The sequence below is a fragment of the Salvelinus namaycush genome, chromosome 1 (genome assembly GCF_016432855.1).
Source record: "Salvelinus namaycush isolate Seneca chromosome 1, SaNama_1.0, whole genome shotgun sequence".
Lineage (NCBI taxonomy): Eukaryota > Metazoa > Chordata > Actinopteri > Salmoniformes > Salmonidae > Salvelinus > Salvelinus namaycush.
This window is the reverse complement of record NC_052307.1, coordinates 46,800,768-46,820,070: the sequence shown is the minus strand read 5'-3', so window position 1 is coordinate 46,820,070 and position 19,303 is coordinate 46,800,768. Positions and strand designations below refer to the sequence as shown.

Sequence of the window (19,303 nt, the reverse complement as noted above, 5' to 3'; positions counted from 1 at the left end):
TGTGACTTTGGAATTGTTTACCAAACGCGCTAACCAAAGTAGCTAATTGGACATAAATAACGGACATTATCGAACAAATCAAGCATGTATTGTGGACCTGGGATTCCTAGGACTGCATTTATGAAACATTTATCATGTATTTTCTGGTTTCTGTTTACTCCAACATGGCCGCTAATTTTACTATTGTTCTGAGCTCCGTCTCAGATTATTGCATGGTTTGCTTTTTCCGTAAAAAAAATTTGAAATCTGACACAGCGGTTGCATTAAGGAGAGGTATATCTATAATTCCATGTGTATAACTTGTATTATCATCTACATTTATGATGAGTATTTCTGTTGAAACGATGTGGCTATGCACTACCACTGGATGTTTTTGGAACTAGTGACTAACGCGCCAATGTAAACTCCGATTTTTGGATATAAATATGAACTTCATCAAACAAAACATGCATGTATTGTGTAACATGAAGTCCTATGAGTGTCATCTGATGAAGATCAAAGGTTAGTGATTAATTTTATCTCTATTTGTGCTATTTGTGGCTCCTCTCTTTGGCTGGAAAAATGTCTGAATTTTTCTTTGAGTTGGTGGTGACCTAACATAATCGTTTGTGGTGCTTTTGCTGAAAAGCCTATTTGAAAATCGGACACTTTGGTGGGATTAACAACAAGATTACCTTTAAAATGGTATAAGACACATGTATGTTTGAGGGATTTTAATTATGAGATTTCTGTTTGAATTTGGCGCCCTGCACTTTGTCATATCGATCCCGTTACCGGGATTGCAGCCATATGAAGTTAAGGATTTAAAACATCTGTCTGAAAGGGTATCTTTTCAAAGCTTAAAACAAACATTCACTCAACACCATGGGCCATAAAATGTTGAATACATTGGCCATGCTATCAATCCAGCATGACTTCTGCCATGTTAAAAACAACTGGGAACTCAGAATTGGTAAATCTCAGACTTCAGAGCGTTCAAGACAACTAGGACCTCAGAAAAGAACTAGCACTGACTGGGAAAGTACGTTTTGAACCGTCATCCAACTCGGAATTCCAAGTCGGGAACTTGGGTCTCTTTCTAGAACTCCGACTTTCCGACCTGAAAATCACTGACGTCATGATGAAGCGGTTGTAGTCTTGACAGTGTCCCTTGCAAATTTTTGTCCCACAATCTTGTGCTCCTTAACCGCAAGGTGTGTTCCCTCCCTCAGAGTCAATTACAAAAAATGCCGCCGCTTTGGGGCATTTTTCAGCAGGGCCCGTGGAAGGACTCCAGATAACCTGAGTTTTACAAAGTGAAAAGGTCAAAAGAGAAAATGGGTAGACTAAATTGGTCTGGAAGGTACGCTGTGGTCCTCAAGCTACATCTAACTAGCTGTAACCCCACAACACAAACCCATGCAAAAGCTTCCCAATTCATGTTTATGCCATGCTTACTGTAATTCGTCAACGTGTAAATATTTTTGCCCATTTACCTTCCCCTTGTGCAGAGCAAGGGGTTGGAAACACATGCTGGTGGAATAAAATGATGTACCACCTACAACAAAAACACAATTTAAATCACCCCACTAAATTGTATTGATCTCTATTAAATTGTCTATCTTAGCACACCTAACATGGACATTTCAATATTATCAGCGAGTTAGCATCACTACATTGGCAGAAAGATTGCTAGCCAGCTGAGAACCAACTTACCACCCATAGCTATTTATCATTACTACCAACACACCGAGAGCGAGTTAGCTATTTCGACAATTCTATTTTTTTGTAACAGAGCGTTTTCCATAGAAGGGTGGAATAGATGGCTACCAGATTAAGTTACTCTTATTTTCTAACGTTAGCTAGCTTACATCAGCTAATGTTAGTCCGAAAGGCAGAACGAACAGACAAACATGTTTACTCTGCAGAAGGTATCTAGCTAGCTACCAGTCTAGAAGTGACTACCATGGCATGCGGGGAAATGATTTTCAGTGCGTATTCAAAAGATAACTAGCTATATGATTTAGTTGATGGATTTCAGGACTGTAACGTTAGCTAGCTAACGTACCTAGTCCAGCTAACGTTATGTTACCTCTACTGTAATTGAAAATCTTCGTTTTGAAGGGAGAAAACAATGGTACCGCATCACTTCTCAGGTCTCGTCGAAATGGATTCCCCATCTGTTCAGCCTGAAAATACTTATGATAATCTTTGGTCACCATAAGGATATAAGTATCATTCTTGATAGCCGAAAAACCACTGGCAGCATTGGGGTAAATACCTGGTATGTAGAACGGGACCTAATTTTTGTGCTTATTTGTAATTAGCACAGCCAGAAGGAACAAATGTTGTGTCAAGAAGCAGTGTGGCTTGGCAGGGTCGTGTTTCTTCGCCTCTCCCTAGTCCGCACGGGAGCTGCAGCGATGGGACAAGACAAACTACCAATTGAATATCACGAAATTGGTGAGAAAAAGGGGGTAAAATAAGTTACAAAATGAAAACGTATAAAATGCCTAGAGAAGTTCTGAGATTGTTTACTTAAAACAGCCAACACGCAATAATGTCGTTTCTACGAATGCTGGACTTTGTAGTTCACTATGAACAGATGAATAAACAGGAAGTCGAAACTTCCCAATTCTACCAGTGAAATGAAGATGCGCTCGTTCCAGCTTGGTGTTTGGATTAAGTTGATGTTAATGACAAAATCGTAATGTTGCTAATTTAGTAGAGACTAAATGCTGTGGCAGAGCCAGAGTAAAATTCACCTTTAACTAATTTCCTGCATGGTGATGTCACCATGGAACGCCAAAACTCCCTTTCACCGAAGTAGGCTGAAATTTCAGGCAGTCTATTCGAACAGCTCTTACACTAAAAAGGCATTATCTTCACAATTCTCCAGTATTATTCCAACCTCAGTGTGAAAAAATAACACAAAAAACATGATGTTCACTTTGACTGCACTGGGCCTTTAACAAAAAATTCAAAACCTGTTTAATACAGATGTAGAATGGGCAAATTCAGGAAAGTAGCCTCCAAATATTTTTTGCTTGGTATTGCTAGCAGTTTTTAAAATGAACAAAAAAAATTACCTCTGTGACCCGATTCAGGAAACTAGGCATATGTCGCAAGTCACGACTTCACAGGAGAGCTGTTTGAAAGTAAAAAATATTTGACCAAAATGTGTTTTTTGGCAGAAATGCCTTCTCGAACATGTGAACCTTAATATCAAACTTGTATGCCATCTGTACATACGAATAAAATTGTTAAATTAAGAGCCTAGCTGGTTAGCCACAGAAAAGGTGAGCAACCTTCCCGCTAGCCATGATTGGCTGAGATGAGTGGGCTGGACATGCCGAGAGATAAGTTTGGATTGGTCTGCCACATAGCAGGCGTCTGTCTATTGGAGCTGGTCAGTATGTTTAGGTAATCGTGTCAAACGCAGCTTTAAAAAAAAAAAAAAAATTGCATAAACCTAATGTCAAGTTAGTGTACTGTTAGCTAGCTAAGGTTAGCTGGCTGGCTTGCTAGCTAACGTTATGTGTATGCTCTCCACTTTCTGGAGAACCGAGTTTTGAAAGTAGAATTCGAGTATGATAGCTAAGGAGATGGAAAAAACAACAGTCTGGATAACATCGTAAAACTAAGGCAACCATGCATGGCATCACACAGGAGGCATCCAACCATAATGTATACTGGTAAAATTCAGATATTTCACGTTTCTAATTTTGACAGAAAGTGGTTTAATTTCAAGTGTACTGTTAACAAATTAACATTAGCTGTCTGGGTCGCTAGCTAACGTTATGTGTATGATCTTATTCTTTGCATCTCAGACACATTTGCTTAACTAGTTATAGCCATAGAACCTGGTTGGTTAGCTACCTGCATTCACGCAAGGTAGTAATGTCATGAGTTGTGATTATGGTCCATTGTTTAGCTAGCTAGCTACATATCTTAACAAAAGACTCCACTAATTTTGACAAAGTATTTTCATTTCAAGTTAAAGTGTACTGTTAGCTAGCTAGCTAACGTTAGCTGGCTGGCTTGCTAACTAATGTTACATCATGCGTTGGGATTCATTGTTTACCTAGCTAGCTAAATTTCTTAACAAAAGACTCTCGTCTTAGTGTGCCAGAGCGCAGAATAACTGATGCCTTTTTGAAAGCTCAACACCCGTTGAATATGTCTGGTGTCAGTGAACTTCGTCTACAAAGCGTTATTCAATTGTTGACAACAGCACAGTTACAGTCACCAACGCTCTGGATAACATGAAAAAAGCCTAACCAGCTCTGCTAGGGCAAGTAAAACGGTCAGAGTGGGGTGATCTCTCATTATGTGTCTGGAAGTAGCTAGCCAATGTTAGCCAGTTAGCTTAGGTGCTTGACTGTCGATGTGAGGTCAGAGCTTTCAGAACAACCCTACTTATTGGCCAGAGCGTCCAGTGTGCGCTCTGAACGTGAAACCACAGATAACGTGAGTAATGTTCAGTGAGCTGTTCGCTCTCTCTTAGATGTCTGGAAGTAGCTGGCAAGTTTGTACAGAACAGTGGGATCAACCCTCAAAGAGATGGGTGTGGCTAAGGCTTAAGAGGGTGTGAACAATGCTGAATGGGTATAGACAAAGAAGGGCTCTCCTCTCCAATAGTAGTACCAAAACATTGAAAGACCGTTCTCTCAATAACGAGGTGATCAGCTTTCAAAGCAGAATTACTTTCCCATTGTTTCCTCAAATGCAGTGTATGATAACCATTTTGTAGCTCTGAGTTTCTACTTCTATCCAATGTAAAAAAACAGAAATTCAAATGTTGCTACATAAGACCGAATCCAGGTGGTGAGTCACATATGCTGGGCTAATTATTGTCGATGTGTTAACAAAGCTGCATCTACCCCCCCCCCCACCCCAGAGACAGAAAGTGCAGGAACATCTCACTCTATAGGAGCTGGATGCCCATAGAGCACCTCACTCCTCCAGGGTTAAAGGGCCTTACCTTATGAACACTCTTGGGGTCCTCTAGCCATGAATAGTACATCTCCTCCACATAATTGGAGCTTGTTCCATTGAGGAAAGGCTCGGCAGCCACAGGTGCGGTGTAGCACCTAAATGGCTGAAAAGTCCTTGGTACGGCCGCACGCCTCTGCTGTGAAAAGTTCTGAGCAGTCTGAGAGGCTGTCAGCGGCCGCAGCCGGGCAGCGCAAGTCCTTAAGCGGTACATCGCAGTCCTTTAGCACACAACTCGCCTGTCTCTCCAAAACAATCACAGAGTGGGATGGAGACTCCTTTCACTTCAACCAAACTGCAGTCAAATGATCCACAGGAAAACTTTCTCCAGAGGGGCTTTGGTTTTCACTTGTCAGCGGTGTTTGTTTCCTAACCTGCAAAAGATTGAGAGGTTGTGTGATTATATAGGCAATGTGTAATGAGTTAGAGTGAAAGGGACAGCCTGATACATAACAAAAAAACAGGGCAAAGCAAACTGATGTCACAGCCAGCACCTGCATATACACAGAGTAATGAAAACTGTCAATATTAAATTGCATTATTGGTTTTAAGGGCATGAAAGTACTATTTAATGAGTGTCATCACTGATCCTCCAGGGATGTGAATACTGCATGCACAATGTTGAACTGTGTTATGTTTGCTTTACTGGTCAAAGAGATGACTGAGCGCTCTGGTTAATGCGAGTGTTGGCAATGTTAGTCTAGTATGTGTTGTGTAGCATCAGAATCTTCATTACTCATGACAACATACACAGGTTGGGCTCAACTATGCCGGTGCAGCTGTATGTGAACTGTTGGGCATTTGCAATAATACATGGCCAATTTAAGCAGTGAGTTGTGTAAAAATAGTAATGTGCGGGTGGGCTGTGAAGGACACAGGGATTCTTATGTTGATCTGATAGCTAAGTGTGTTATTCTAGACAGAAACTGACATGTTTGTCTTGTCATTAGCAGGATAAATTGATGGAAGGGTAATCAGTCAGTGTAAAATGAATCTGCATTCTTATTTTCCTCATAATATTGAGGCAACTATCCCCACCTCAAACTAAATACAGGAACCTGCTCGCATGAGTGACAAGCTAGCCAGTTAGCTGCATGCTTAGCTAGCTAGCTACTTCTTGACAAGTTAGATATCATGCTAGCTAGTATGGAAATAGCTGGAGAGAACATGTTATCTGTAAACAAAAAAAAGGTAGTAAAGAATCCATTTCAACAATATATGTGGTCTTCCTGTATCTACAAGAACATGTATCCCTTCCTGAAGCTACACCTATGTTTTGAGCGTATCCATACTTGTAACCTAACATAGCAGGACCACTGTGAAGCAGGCAAGAATAACTAAGTACTTCCAGGTCATGGATTTTTGGAATCCTTCAGAATAAAATTCTTGACCTGTGTACTTTGTAAATTAATAATTAGGGTGAAAATTATGGAAAATGTGCACAATTATCCATATATTTTATACTAGTTAACATGAAGAATAATTTAAAGTATATGATAAACGATAAATATTTTAAAAAGTCATTTATTTTGGTGTGAAAATTGTGCATATAGGCTCTGACTTAAATATTAAATACAAATTCAACGAAAAATGACTTGTTAGTGGCTTTGAATTCATTTTTAGAAACACAAGTTTTGCCAGTCTGTGGCTTCAGGCTGATGCGATGGTGCCTGGAGAGCCGGCCAGCAGCGGAGAATATCCTCTCCACACTTGCAGAGCCACTGGGGATGCTAAACACCCTTTTGGCCTGTCTTGCCAGGCTGGGCAAAGATGAAGTTTATTTTTCTATAGGTAGGCCTAAAAAGGTTTTTAGGCAAAATAACCCAATCAAAATGGAAATCTCCTTGAACGTTAGGCCAGGCCTAATGGGCCAAAATCAATTATGGCCTATTGTATAGAAAAAAAACAAAAATGAACAAAACGAATTTTGTTTATAAATTCATTGCTACAATGACACAGTTATCTACCCACCTAATTTGTTTTAGCATGTGCAGGTAGTAAGTACACCATCATACTTTTGGGATAAGTGTCTTTTCAGATCCCACAATGATTCTTTAGTTGTGGACACTCTTGCTCTTTGTCCTCAACTTTGTAAAGTCACCTTGATTTAGCACCTGTGTGTTTTATCAGTTTCTTTATGAAAATATTTAGCGAACTCCATAACGGTAGCTAAAGCATTCTAATTTCACCAGCATGCGTTTCCAACCCCTAACTCTGCACAAGGTGAAGGTAAATTGGCAAAAATATTTACAAGCTGACAGCTAAGATAGATCAATTACAGTATGAAAAAACTACCCCATCTAGTGTCCATTTAAAAGCACAACTAATGATGGAATTGAACTCACACCCCTAGGTGGCCCATAAAGGGTGGGAAATCAGCTGAAAAGCAGTCAATTTTGCAAAATGGACTCGGAATATATGGTTTGTTGCTGTTGCATTTTATTGTGTTGTAACATGCGGTTGGATACCTGCAAGGCCTGGGAAAGGATAAAATAGTTGGTTGTGGGTGATTGGTGTTGGCCTATGTATTAAAACCTAATGAAGAGTTTCTACTCTATAAATTGATGTAAAAGTGTGTTTCTTAAAACATAAAGACAAACATGTCTATACCTTTCAGCTCTTTAATACTAGGGTTGGGCATCGTCATACCATCCTTCTGTCACCAAGGGATTTACACTATTACCAGCTAAGTACACAAGGGGGCGCCCAAAAAATGCCAACAAGCCCATTGGGCGTCTATTACCAGAATGCTAACAAAATTAGCACAATAGCGAATTTCCAAGGAGGCTGTTAGCTAGATATGCTAACGAGGCAATCCAGCTCAAAGTTATATCTATAAGTAGACGCTATCAAAATGTCATTTTTTGGTGAGTTTGGACATTTACAAGCGAATGTGAATGAGAGATAATATGCAAATCAACAACGATTTGACGCATTACTGGCTCTCCAGCAGCATGTCTACAAGCTGTGTCTTGGTGGAGTCTGGAGTTGCTGGTAAGTAAATAAGCTTACAATGAAAAAGCATTTTTTTACTAAATTGATGCATGGCTATCCCATTTCTAATGTTTAGGCCTATCATAGAAATCTACATTTCCTAATGGTTTGCTTAAAGTTAATCTTGCAATTTACCAGAGAAAAATAGTCTGGCTACACCGAGAAAAGTACCGGCGAAAAGTAGCTACACATCAATCAGAGCCCCGCCTGCTGATAGAATGCAAGTTTGTGAATTGTTGTGAATTGAGTTTAGAAGTACAACTGAAGCACAAACTTAGTCTGATGCCGAGCAGAAATTGCAAACATTTAAAATCACCATTTACAAAACTCAACAAGACAATTCTGCATTAACACGACTCCACGCCATCCCCGTTATTTGCAAGAGGAAGCGACGCAGGTACAGAGGACAAAGAGCCGGATGCCTGGTCAGGACCCGGAGAAGGCGAGTGGGACAGCTGCCATTACCGTCAATACTACTCGCCAACGTGCAATTATTGGACAATAAATTAGACGAGGTACGAACACGAATATCCTACCAACGGGACATCAAAAACTGTAATATCCTATGTTTCACGGAATCGTGGCTTAATGACGACATCGATATTCAGCTATCAGGATATACGCTGCCCCGGCAAGATAGAACAGCAAGACAGGGGGGTAAGGTCTGTGCATATTTGTAAACAACAGCTAGTGCACGAAATCTAAGGAAGTCTCTAGATTTTGCTCGCCTGAAGTAGAGTATATTGTGATAAATTGCAGGCCACACTACTTGCCTAGAGAGTTCTCAGTTATACTTTTCGTGGCTGTTTATTTACCACCACAGACAGATGCTGGCACTAAGACCGCATTCAGTCAGCTGTATAAGGAAATAAGCAAACAGGAAACCACTCACCCAGAGGCGGCGCTCCTAGTGGCCGGAGACTTTAATGCATGGAAATTAAAATCAGTTCTACCAAATTTCCATAATATGTTAAATGTGCAACCAGAGGGAAAAAAATTCTAGATCACCTGTACTTCACACAGAGATGCGTACAAGGCTCTCCCAAGCCCTCCATTTGGTAAATCCGACCACAACTCTATCCTCCTGATTCCTGCCTACAAGCAAAAATTAAAGCAGGAAGCACCAGTGACTCAGTCTATAAAAAAGTGGTCAGATGAAGCAGATGCCAAACTACAGGACTGTTTTGCCATCACAGACTGGAACATGTTCCGGGATTCTTCCAATGGCATTGAAGAGTACACCACATCAGTCACTGGCTTTATCAATAAGTGCATCGAGGACATCGTCCCCACAGTGACCTTAAGTACATAATAGAGGTCGACCAATTAACCGGAATGGCCGATTAATTAGGGCCGATTTCAAGTTTTCATAATCGGAAAACTATTTTGGACACCAATTTGGCCGAATATTTATTGAATTTTTTACACACCTTTATTTAACTAGGCATGTCAGTTAAGAACACATTCTTATTTTCAATGACGGCCTAGGAACGGTGGGTTAACTGCCTTGTTCATGGGGCAGAACGACAGATTTTTACCTTGTCAGCTCGGGGATTCAATCTTGCAACGTTACGGTTAACTAGTCCAACGCTCAACTAGTCCAACGCTCTAACCACCTGCTTTACATTGCACTCCACGAGGAGCCTTCCTGTTACGCGAATGCTGTAACAGGCCAAGGTAAGTTGCTAGCTAGCATTAAACTTATCTTATAAAAAACAGTCAATCATAATCACTAGTTAACTACACATGGTTGATGATATTACTAGTTTATCTAGCGTGTCCTGCGTTGCATATAATCGATGCGGTGCGCATTTGCGAAAAAGGACTGTCGTTGCTCCAACGTGTACCTAACCATAAAAATCAATGCCTTTCTTAAAATCAATACACAAGTATATATTTTTAAACCTGCATATTTAGTTAATACTGCCTGCTAACATTAATTTATTTTAACTAGGGAAATTGTGTCACTGATCTTGCAACAGAGTCAGGGTATATGCAGCAGTTTGGGCCGCCTGGCTCGTTGCGAACTGTGTGAAGACTATTTCTTCCTAACAAAGACAGCCAACTTCGCCAAACGGGGGATGATTTAACAAAAGCGTATTTGCGAAAAAAGCACAATCGTTGCACGACTGTACCTAACCATAAACATCAATGCCTTTCTTAAAATCAATACACAGAAGTATATATTTTTTAAAAACCTGCATATTTAGCTAAAAGAAATCCAGGTTAGCAGGCAATATGAACCAGGTGAAATTGTGTCACTTCTCTTGCGCTCATTGCACGCAGAGCCAGGGTATATGCAACAGCTTGGGACGCCTGCCTCGTTGCGAAGTAATTTGCCAGAATTTTAGGTAATTATGACATAACATTGAAGGTTGTGCAATGTAACAGGAATATTTACACTTATGGATGCCACCCGTTAAATAAAATACGGAACGGTTCCGTATTTCACTGAAAAAATAAACGTTTTGTTTTCGAGATGATAGTTTCCGGATTCGACCATATTAATGACCTAGGGCTCGTATTTGTGTATTATGTTATAATTAAGTCTATGATTTGATAGAGCAGTCTGACTGAGCGATGGTAGGCAGCAGCAGGCTCGTAAGCATTCATTCAAACAGCATTTTGTGCGTTTTGCCAGCAGCTCTTCGCAATGCTTGAAGCATGGGTAACGCTGCTTCGAGGGTGGCTGTTGTCGATGTGTTCCTGGTTCGAGCCCAGGTAGGAGCGAGGAGAGGGACGGAAGCTATACTGTTACACTGGCAATACTAAAGTGCCTATAAGAACATCCAATAGTCAAAGGTATATGAAATACAAATCGTAGAGAGAGAAATAGTCCTATATTTCCTATAATAACTACAACCTAAAACTTCTTACCTGGGAATATTGAAGACTCATGTTAAAAGGAACCACCAGCTTTCATATGTTCTCATGTTCTGAGCAAGGAACTTAAACGTTAGCTTTCTTACATGGCACATATTGCACTTTTACTTTCTTCTCCAACACTTTGTTTTTGCATTATTTAAACCAAATTGAACATGTTTCATTATTTATTTGAGGTTAAATTGATTTTATTGATGTATTATATTAAGTTAAAATAAGTGTTCAATCAGTATTGTTGTAAATGTCATTATTACAAATACACATTTAAAAAATATATTTTTTATTTTTTATATCGGCCGATTAATCGTTATCGACTTGTTTTAGTCCTCCAATAAATCGGTATCGGTGTTGAAAAATCATAAATCGGTCGACCTCTAGTACATACCCCAACCAGAAGCCATGGATTACAGGCAACATTCGCACTGAGCTAAAGGGTAGAGCTGCCGCTTTCAAGGTGCGGGACTCTAACCTGGAAGCTTACAAGAAATCCTGCTATGCCCTGTGACGAACCATCAAACAGGCAAAGCGTCAATACAGGTCCAAGATTGAATCATAATACACCGGCTCCGACGCTCGTCTTATGTGGCAGGGCTTGCAAACTATTAGACTACAAAGCACAGCCGCGAGCTGCCCAGTGACACGAGCCTACCAGAAGAGCTAAATCACTTCTATGCTCGATTCGAGGCAAGAAACACTGAGGCATGCATGAGAGCATCAGCTGTTCAGGACGACTGTGTGATCACGCTCTCCGTAGCCGACGTGTGTAAGACCTTTAAACAGCTCAACATACAAGGCTGCGGGGCCAGTCGGATTACCAGGACATGTGCTCCGGGCATGTGCTGACCAACTGACAGCTGTCTTCACTGACATTTTCAACATGTCCCTGTTTGAGTCTGTAATACCAACATGTTTCAAGCAGACCACCATAGTCCCTGTGCCCAGGAACACAAAGGTAACCTGCCTAAATGACTACAGACCGTAGCACTCACGTCCGTAGACACGGAGTGCTTTGAAAGGCTGGTCATAGCTCACATCAACACCAATATACCAGAAACCCTAGACCCACTCCAATTTGCATTACGCCCAAATAGATCCACAGATGAAGCAATCTCTTTTGCACTCCACACTGCCCTTTCCCACCTGGACAAAAGGAACACTTATGTTAGAATGCTATTCATTGACTACAGCTCAGCGTTCAACACCATAGTGCCCTCAAACCTCATCACTAAGCTAAGAATCCTGGGTCTAAACACCTCCATCTGCAACTGGATCCTGGACTTCCTGACGGGCCACCCCCAGGTGGTGAGGGTTGGTAGCAACACATCTGCCACGCTGATCCTCAACGCTGGAGCGTGCTCAGTCCCCTCCTGTACTCCCTGAAGGCAAAACTATAGGAATAACTTTGAGGCTATTAAATCCTTTAAGTCTAGAAAAACACCAGGGCTCGATTGAAAACCAGTACAGGTATGTCAAGCATTTTTTGATATACTCAAAGCCCAATGATTAGTATGTTTTAACTACGCCTATAGAAATGGTAGCCTGTCATGAACTCAGTAGGAAGGTCTGATTTCAATATTATTAAAACAAGACCCAGATGGCAAATATAAAAGATCAAGTACATCTAAAAAAAAAACTTGCCTTCGATAAAGCAAGACTGTATTTTAAATATAAATGCTTGGATTTTTTTCAATTTCAGTGAGTTTCTTATTCAAATGGGTAAAAGTAATGCATTAGCAACCCCAGGTGTAAAATAATAAATAGCGGCTACTTCTTATAGAGAAGAAGAACAAGAAGGTTTGCTGTGTCTGTCAGCGTAGTGTCCAGAGCATGGAGGCGCTACCAGGAGACAGGCCAGTACATCAGGAGACGTGGAGGAGGCCGTAGGAGGGCACCAACCCAGCAGCAGGACCGCTACCTCCGCCTTTGTGCAAGGAGGTGCACTGCCAGAGCCCTGCAAAATGACCTCCAGCAGGCCACAAATGTGCATGTGTCTGCTCAAACGGTCAGAAACAGACTCCATGAGGGTGGTATGAGGGCCCGACGTCCACAGGTGGGGGTTGTGCTTACAGCCCAACACCGTGCAGGACGTTTGGCATTTGCCAGAGAACACCAAGATTAGCAAATTCGCCACTGGCGCACTGTGCTTTTCACAGATGAAAGCAGGTTCACACTGAGCACATGTGACAGACGTGACAGAGTCTGGAGACGCCGTGGAGAACGTTCTGCTGCCTGCAACATCCTCCAGCATGACCGGTTTGGCGGTGGGTCAGTCATGGTGTGGGGTGGCATTTCTTTGGGGGGCCGCACAGCCCTCCATGGGCTCGCCAGAGGTAGCCTGACTGCCATTAGGTACCGAGATGAGATCCTCAGACCCCTTGTGAGACCATATGCTGGTGCGGTTGGCCCTGGGTTCCTCCTAATGCAAGACAATGCTAGACCTCATGTGGCTGGAGTGTGTCAGCAGTTCCTGCAAGAGGAAGGCATTGATGCTATGGACTGGCCCGCCCGTTCCCCAGACCTGAATCCAAATGAGCATATCTGGGACATCATGTCTCGCTCCATCCACCAACGCCACGTTGCACCACAGACTGTCCAGGAGTTGGCAGATGCTTTAGTCCAGGTCTGGGAGGAGATCCCTCAGGAGACCATCCGCCACCTCATCAGGAGCATGCCCAGGCGTTGTAGGCAGGTCATACAGGCACGTGGAGGCCACACACACTACTGAGCCTCATTTTGACTTGTTTTAAGGACATTACATCAAAGTTGGATCAGCCTGTAGTGTGGTTTTCCACTTTAATTTTGAGTGTGACTCCAAATCCAGACCTCCATGGGTTGATAAATTTGATTTCCATTGATAATTTTTGTGTGATTTTGTTGTCAGCACATTCAACTATGTAAAGAAAAAAGTATTTAATAAGAATATTTCAAGAATATTTCATTCATTCAGATCTAGGATGTGTTATTTTAGTGTTCCCTTTATTTTTTTGAGCAGTGTATATTTTATATTTGAAATTCATCAAAGTAGCCACCATTTGCCTTGATGACAGCTTTGCACTCTTGACATTCTCTCAACCAGCTTCATGAGGTAGTCACCTGGAATGCATTTCAATTAACAGGTTTGTTAAAAGTTCATTTGTGTAATTTCTTTCCTTCTTAATGTGTTTGAGCCAATCCGTTGTGTTGTGACATGGTGGGGGTGGTATACAGAAGATAGTACTATTTGGTATAAGACCAAGTCCATATTATTGCAAGAACAGCTCAATCAAAGAGAAACGACAGTCCATCATTACTTTGAGACATGGTCAGTCAATGTGAAAAATGTCAAGAACTTTGAAAGTTTCTTCAAGTGCAGTCGCAAAAACCATCAAGCGCTATGATGAAACTGGGTCTCATGATGAAACTGGACCGCCACAGAAAAGACCCAGAGTTACCTCTGCTGCAGAGGATACGTTCATTAGAGTTACCAGACTCAGCAATTGCAACCCAAATAAATGCTTCAGAGTTCAAATAACAGACACATCTCAACATCAACTGTTCAGGGATAATCTGTCCTTTGGTCTGATGAGTCCAAATTTAAAAATGTTGGTTCCAACCGGCGTGTCTTGGTGAGATGCAGCGTAGCTGAACGGGTGATCTCCGCATGTGTGGTTCCAACCGTGAAGCATGGAGGAGGTGGTGTAATGGTGACACTGTGATTTATTTAGAATTCAAGGCACACTTAACCAGCCTGGATACCACAGCGATACGCCATCCCACCTGGTTTTTGCACTTGGTGGGACTATCATTTGTTTTTCAACAGGACAATGACCCAAAATACACATCTAGGCTGTGTAAGGGCTATTTGGCCAAGGAGAGTGATGGAGTGCTGCATCAGATGACCTGGTCTCCACAATCACCCGACCTCAAACCAATTGAGATGGTTTGGGATGAGTTGGACTGCAGAGGGAAGGAAAAGCAGCCAACAAGCAGCCAACAAGGAACTCCTTCAAGACTTGAAAAGCATTCCAGGTGACTTCATGAAGCTGGTTGAGAGAATGCCAAGAGTGTGCAAAGCTGTCAAGGCAAAGGGTGGCTACTTTGAAAACACTCAAATATATTTAGACTTGTTAAACTATTTATTTGGTTACTACAGGGATCCATGTGTGTTATTTCATAGTTTTGATGTCTTTACTATTATTCTACAATGTAGAAAATGGTAAAAAAAATAAAAATCCTTGAATGAGCAGGTGTCTAAACTTCTGACTGCTATTGTATATTTATATACAATTATATGTTGCTTTTGTTAAGGGGAGTGAGGTGTTTCCACAAGTATAGGGTATAAAAGGATGTATCTGCTCAATTTGTATTTCTTTATATGTCCAATAAAAATATTAGGGATGCACGATAAAAAAATATATAAAATCGGTGAACATATTGGACTTGGCCGATATGTTAGCTAAAAATGCCAAATAATAGCTAAAAATGCCAAAATCGGTATCGGCTGATGTCTAGTTTAACACCAATATAAAAAACCGATGTCACAGCTGCCATGTATACCTATATAAAGTAAAGTAAGGTACATGACGTAATAACGGCACGTAAAATTTTGCGCTGCATGTGTGACACAGCATTTCTAACCAAGTCCACACAATGTCTGCTGTGTGGATCGAGCAGTCATTTGAAAGAGTAAGAAAATTTCAGCGAGACAACTCAAAGGCGAAATCCATTAAAGCCAAGATAATGGAATTCATTGCCCTTGACAATCAACCGTTCTCTGTCGTGGGTGTTGTTGGTTTTCGCCAACTGGTCAAGCACCGATACACACTACCAACTGCGCTATTTTTCAGATGTTGCCCTACCGGAGTTACACAGTAATAGCGTCACTGTTATTAGCTTCACGACATATATACTATGGAACGCCGTTTGCGTCTTTGCGTGTCAAAAAAGATAAAGTAGCACTGTCAAAGCTGTGCAAAAAAGTCTGCAAACACCGACCACGAACCATGTGTTCACAATACCGCGTTGGTAATAAAGCATAATTTGTTCGACCGCAACTTCTGGGGTAGCTAGTTTTAGCTTGGTACCTAGCTAGCGCCAACACAACCAGCCTGAAAACAATGACCAGCAGAAACTGCAGTAATTTTCATTATTCTTAGCAATGATTTAGGAATCCTTGTGAGTAAGTATTAGCTAGGTTGCCACTTGTTGCTCGCCTATTGAAATTGAACATCAGTTCATGAAAATAAATAGCAGGCCAGCTACTTAACTCTGTTGCCCAAAGCTAACGTTATAAGCAGCCAGCTAGCTTCATCTGGCTAGTGAGGGTCAGTGGACCGAGTTGTGTTGTGAAGCTAGCCACAATAAGGAATTTGTGGTTAGCCTTCAAATGCCATTCTTGAGGTGGAGTAACTCTGCATGATCGAACCTGTTTTTAATTTTCTTTATGGGGGCATGTTTGTTAACAATACCACTGAAAATATTTTTTTTAAAGGTCCAAGCTGATCATACCATTTTACAGAGGCCAGTTCATGAAGGAAGGCTTGCTCATTAAAGTTTGACAAATCAGGACAGGTTGTTTCACTGAGCAGCCATTACGAACACAGGCTGTAAAACAGTGATCACTGAAGTCATCAAAACACCAGACTGATTATTTGTGAGGATAACATCGAGGAGAGTAGCCTTTTCTGAGTGTTTGGAGTCACACCCGGTTAGCCAATGTGCGGGACCAACCAGTGCTCCCGCACATTGGCTAACCGGGCTATCTGCATTGTGTCCCACCACCCGCCAACCCCTCTTTTTACACTACTGCTACTCTCTGTTCATCATATATGCATATTCACTTTAACCATACCTACATGTACATACTACCTCAATAAGCCTGACTAACTGGTGTCTGTATATAGCCTTGGAACTGTTATTTTCAAATGTCTTTTTACTGTTGTTTTATTTCTTTACTTACCTACACACACAACCTTTTTTTCACACTATTGGTTAGAGCCTGTAAGTAAGCATTTCACTGTAAGGTCTACATATTCGGCGTATTCGGCGCACGTGACAAATAAACGTTGATTTGATTGGTAATAATCTGAGAAATATTCAGGGGGTCCCATTGCTTTAGGACTTGGTCAGGTGGTTTAAGCATGTCCCAGTTTAAGTCACCAAGCAGGACAAATTCAGACTTAGTGTAAGGGGCCAGGAGAGAGCTTAGGGCAGGTAGGGTACAGGCCGATGCTGATGGAGGACAATAGCACCCAGCAACAGATAAGTTATTTGAAAGTTTAATGCATAAAACCAGCTAATCACATTTTTAGTGTACAGACTTGGTTAAGACAACCGAGCACTGAAGGTGATCCTTGGTAAAGATTGCCACTCCTCCACATTTGGAAGATCTGTCTTGCCAAAAAAGGTTATAACCAGAAAGGTTAACATCAGTATTCAAAACACTCATCTCAGTAATGACCAACACATCTGGATTGGAGCTGTGAACACACTTTCAATTGATCCATTTTAAGTAATAAGCTTCTAGTGTTAATGTGCAGGTCCAAAATGAAAAACATACTTAACATAGTGTAATACAAATGGGCTAAATAACAATGGGATTTAAAATGTATAAAATGGATTATAATAGCATTATACATCATGTTTTGTAATTTTAATTACTGTTACCATAATAACAGTAATCCTTCATTTTAATGCTGTTAAAAAATGTCAATGCTATAATATTATTTGTGCTATTAAGGCTATTCACTTTGACATTGTTAAACAAAATGTTAAGTCTGCTAACATTTCCTAATAAAATGTGATGTCGGCCATTTGTATAATTTTTTTATCATCTTTGCGTGACTTATATTTTGAAGGAAAATCGCCAAGGTCAGCGCTTTATTCTTGCAAGGTCTTGCTTATTCTTGCTGGCTTCTCAGAGGTCATAGCAGGTGTAAAATGACGCCTACGCAGAGTCCCTACTTCCGTTTTCAGGAGAAACGGAAGTTGTAAAATACTTAGCAGAGATATTAGAGAAATGAGATAGAAATCATATTGTATATGTATGGAGGAACATATAACGCCTCAGCTAGCAGACTGTTGATCAATCGCGTGCACATTGTCATACTGCGTCACTTGGTTGATAAGATAATCGTCACGCACTCACTTCTCAAAGTCAGGCTATGGATCAAGAAACCTGCCCATTTTCCTCAAAAGTAGGTAATGTCACGCCCAATTGACTCCCATTCCCTCCTTGAAGGAGAGCTCGCCTTGTCTCGTAATCTCCCAGAATGCACCGCCCAGCCCGTGGCCGACGCATGGGCAAAGTACACAATGGGGCCGGGGCTTGTAAGACACAAATGAAGTTTCCCCATCTCCTCAAATGCATCTCTGACAGAAAACCGGATGTTAGCGCTTTGTGGAACCGCATAGGTTACCATACTTCAAACATTCTCCACTCCCCTTCATCGCCCAATGCGAACCCGCCCAAGTTCTTTTCTGAGGAGCACACTGGTTCTCTAAACGAAATCCCGGTTAAAAATAGGACCAGACCATGTACCAATCGTCCTGCAAAACGTCAATCACTTTATCCTTTAGACGTTGGTTTTCAAAAATATTTCTAGCTAACAAGCTAGCAACTGTTTTATTCTCACAACTGTTGGTCTGTATCTTCATATGAGTTATATAGTTTACTATATAACTTGACTAAGTTATTAAACAAAGGCGAGGGACCTGCTTCAATTACATTCTCACTCACACCAGATAGCTAACGTTAGCTGGCTAACTATCCAGCTACTACGCTAGCTAACCAACGTCGTTACCTAGCTAGCTTGTAGCCACTAACTATTAACGTTAGTTATCTACTATGACTGACCACAAAACATAACGTGTGAATGTTTCTAATTAAGAGATACAATTGGAAAATGTGGGAAAAAATATGACTTGCTAGTCTCTTTTGATTCGCTAGTTTATCTAACGTTAGCTAGCTAGCCAACTCCTCGAGAAACGCTAACGTTAGTTAAGCTAACGTACTTTATGGCAGTGACTGCTGTACCGGGCCGACAATGTTCCTTGTTCAAGCAACAAAAGCACTTACTTCAAATATCCAGTCGTTTAAAGATTTAAATCACGGCTCACCCACCTCTGTTCTGCCGCGTTGCCCTCTGTCCTAATGGAAATGACAGCGAGTAGCAACACCAAAAGCAACTGCGGTGTGAGAGTCGAGACACCTATGTGAAGCTAGCCACAATGAGTATTGGCCACATTAGTGCAATTTGCGGTTTGCCTTCAAAGTAAAAGTTAGTCATTGAAAGTGATGCAAATGATTAGAAAAAGTGGAATCATTCCATATTTGGACTAGAATATGCTAAACAAGGTTGGAGTGTTATATAAATTCAACAAAAGATAATTAGTTAATTTGACAAAAGAAATCACATTGTGGCTGTGACTTCAGAATTGCATTGGGGGCATACTATTTCACTGCACAACCTTA

General features: G+C 41.1%; 1 protein-coding gene across 3 annotated transcripts in view; it reads right to left on the bottom strand.

Annotated features, from left to right (window-relative positions):
• The window catches only part of ogdha (oxoglutarate dehydrogenase a), a 65,472-nt gene extending 46,408 nt beyond the window's left edge, over positions 1-19,064 (bottom strand). For 2 of the 3 annotated variants that reach the window (XM_038989800.1, XM_038989781.1), the window contains exons 1-2: positions 18,953-19,064; positions 4,964-5,348 (exon numbers count right to left, since the gene is read on the bottom strand). In XM_038989800.1, coding sequence (XP_038845728.1) covers positions 4,964-5,188 — 225 coding nt within the window. In that variant the 5' untranslated portion in view covers positions 5,189-5,348; positions 18,953-19,064. Of the gene's footprint in view, positions 1-4,963; positions 5,349-18,907 lie in introns of all 3 variants that reach the window. The other variant, XM_038989791.1, reaches the window with a different exon arrangement.
• Between the last annotated feature and the right edge of the window lie 239 nt (positions 19,065-19,303).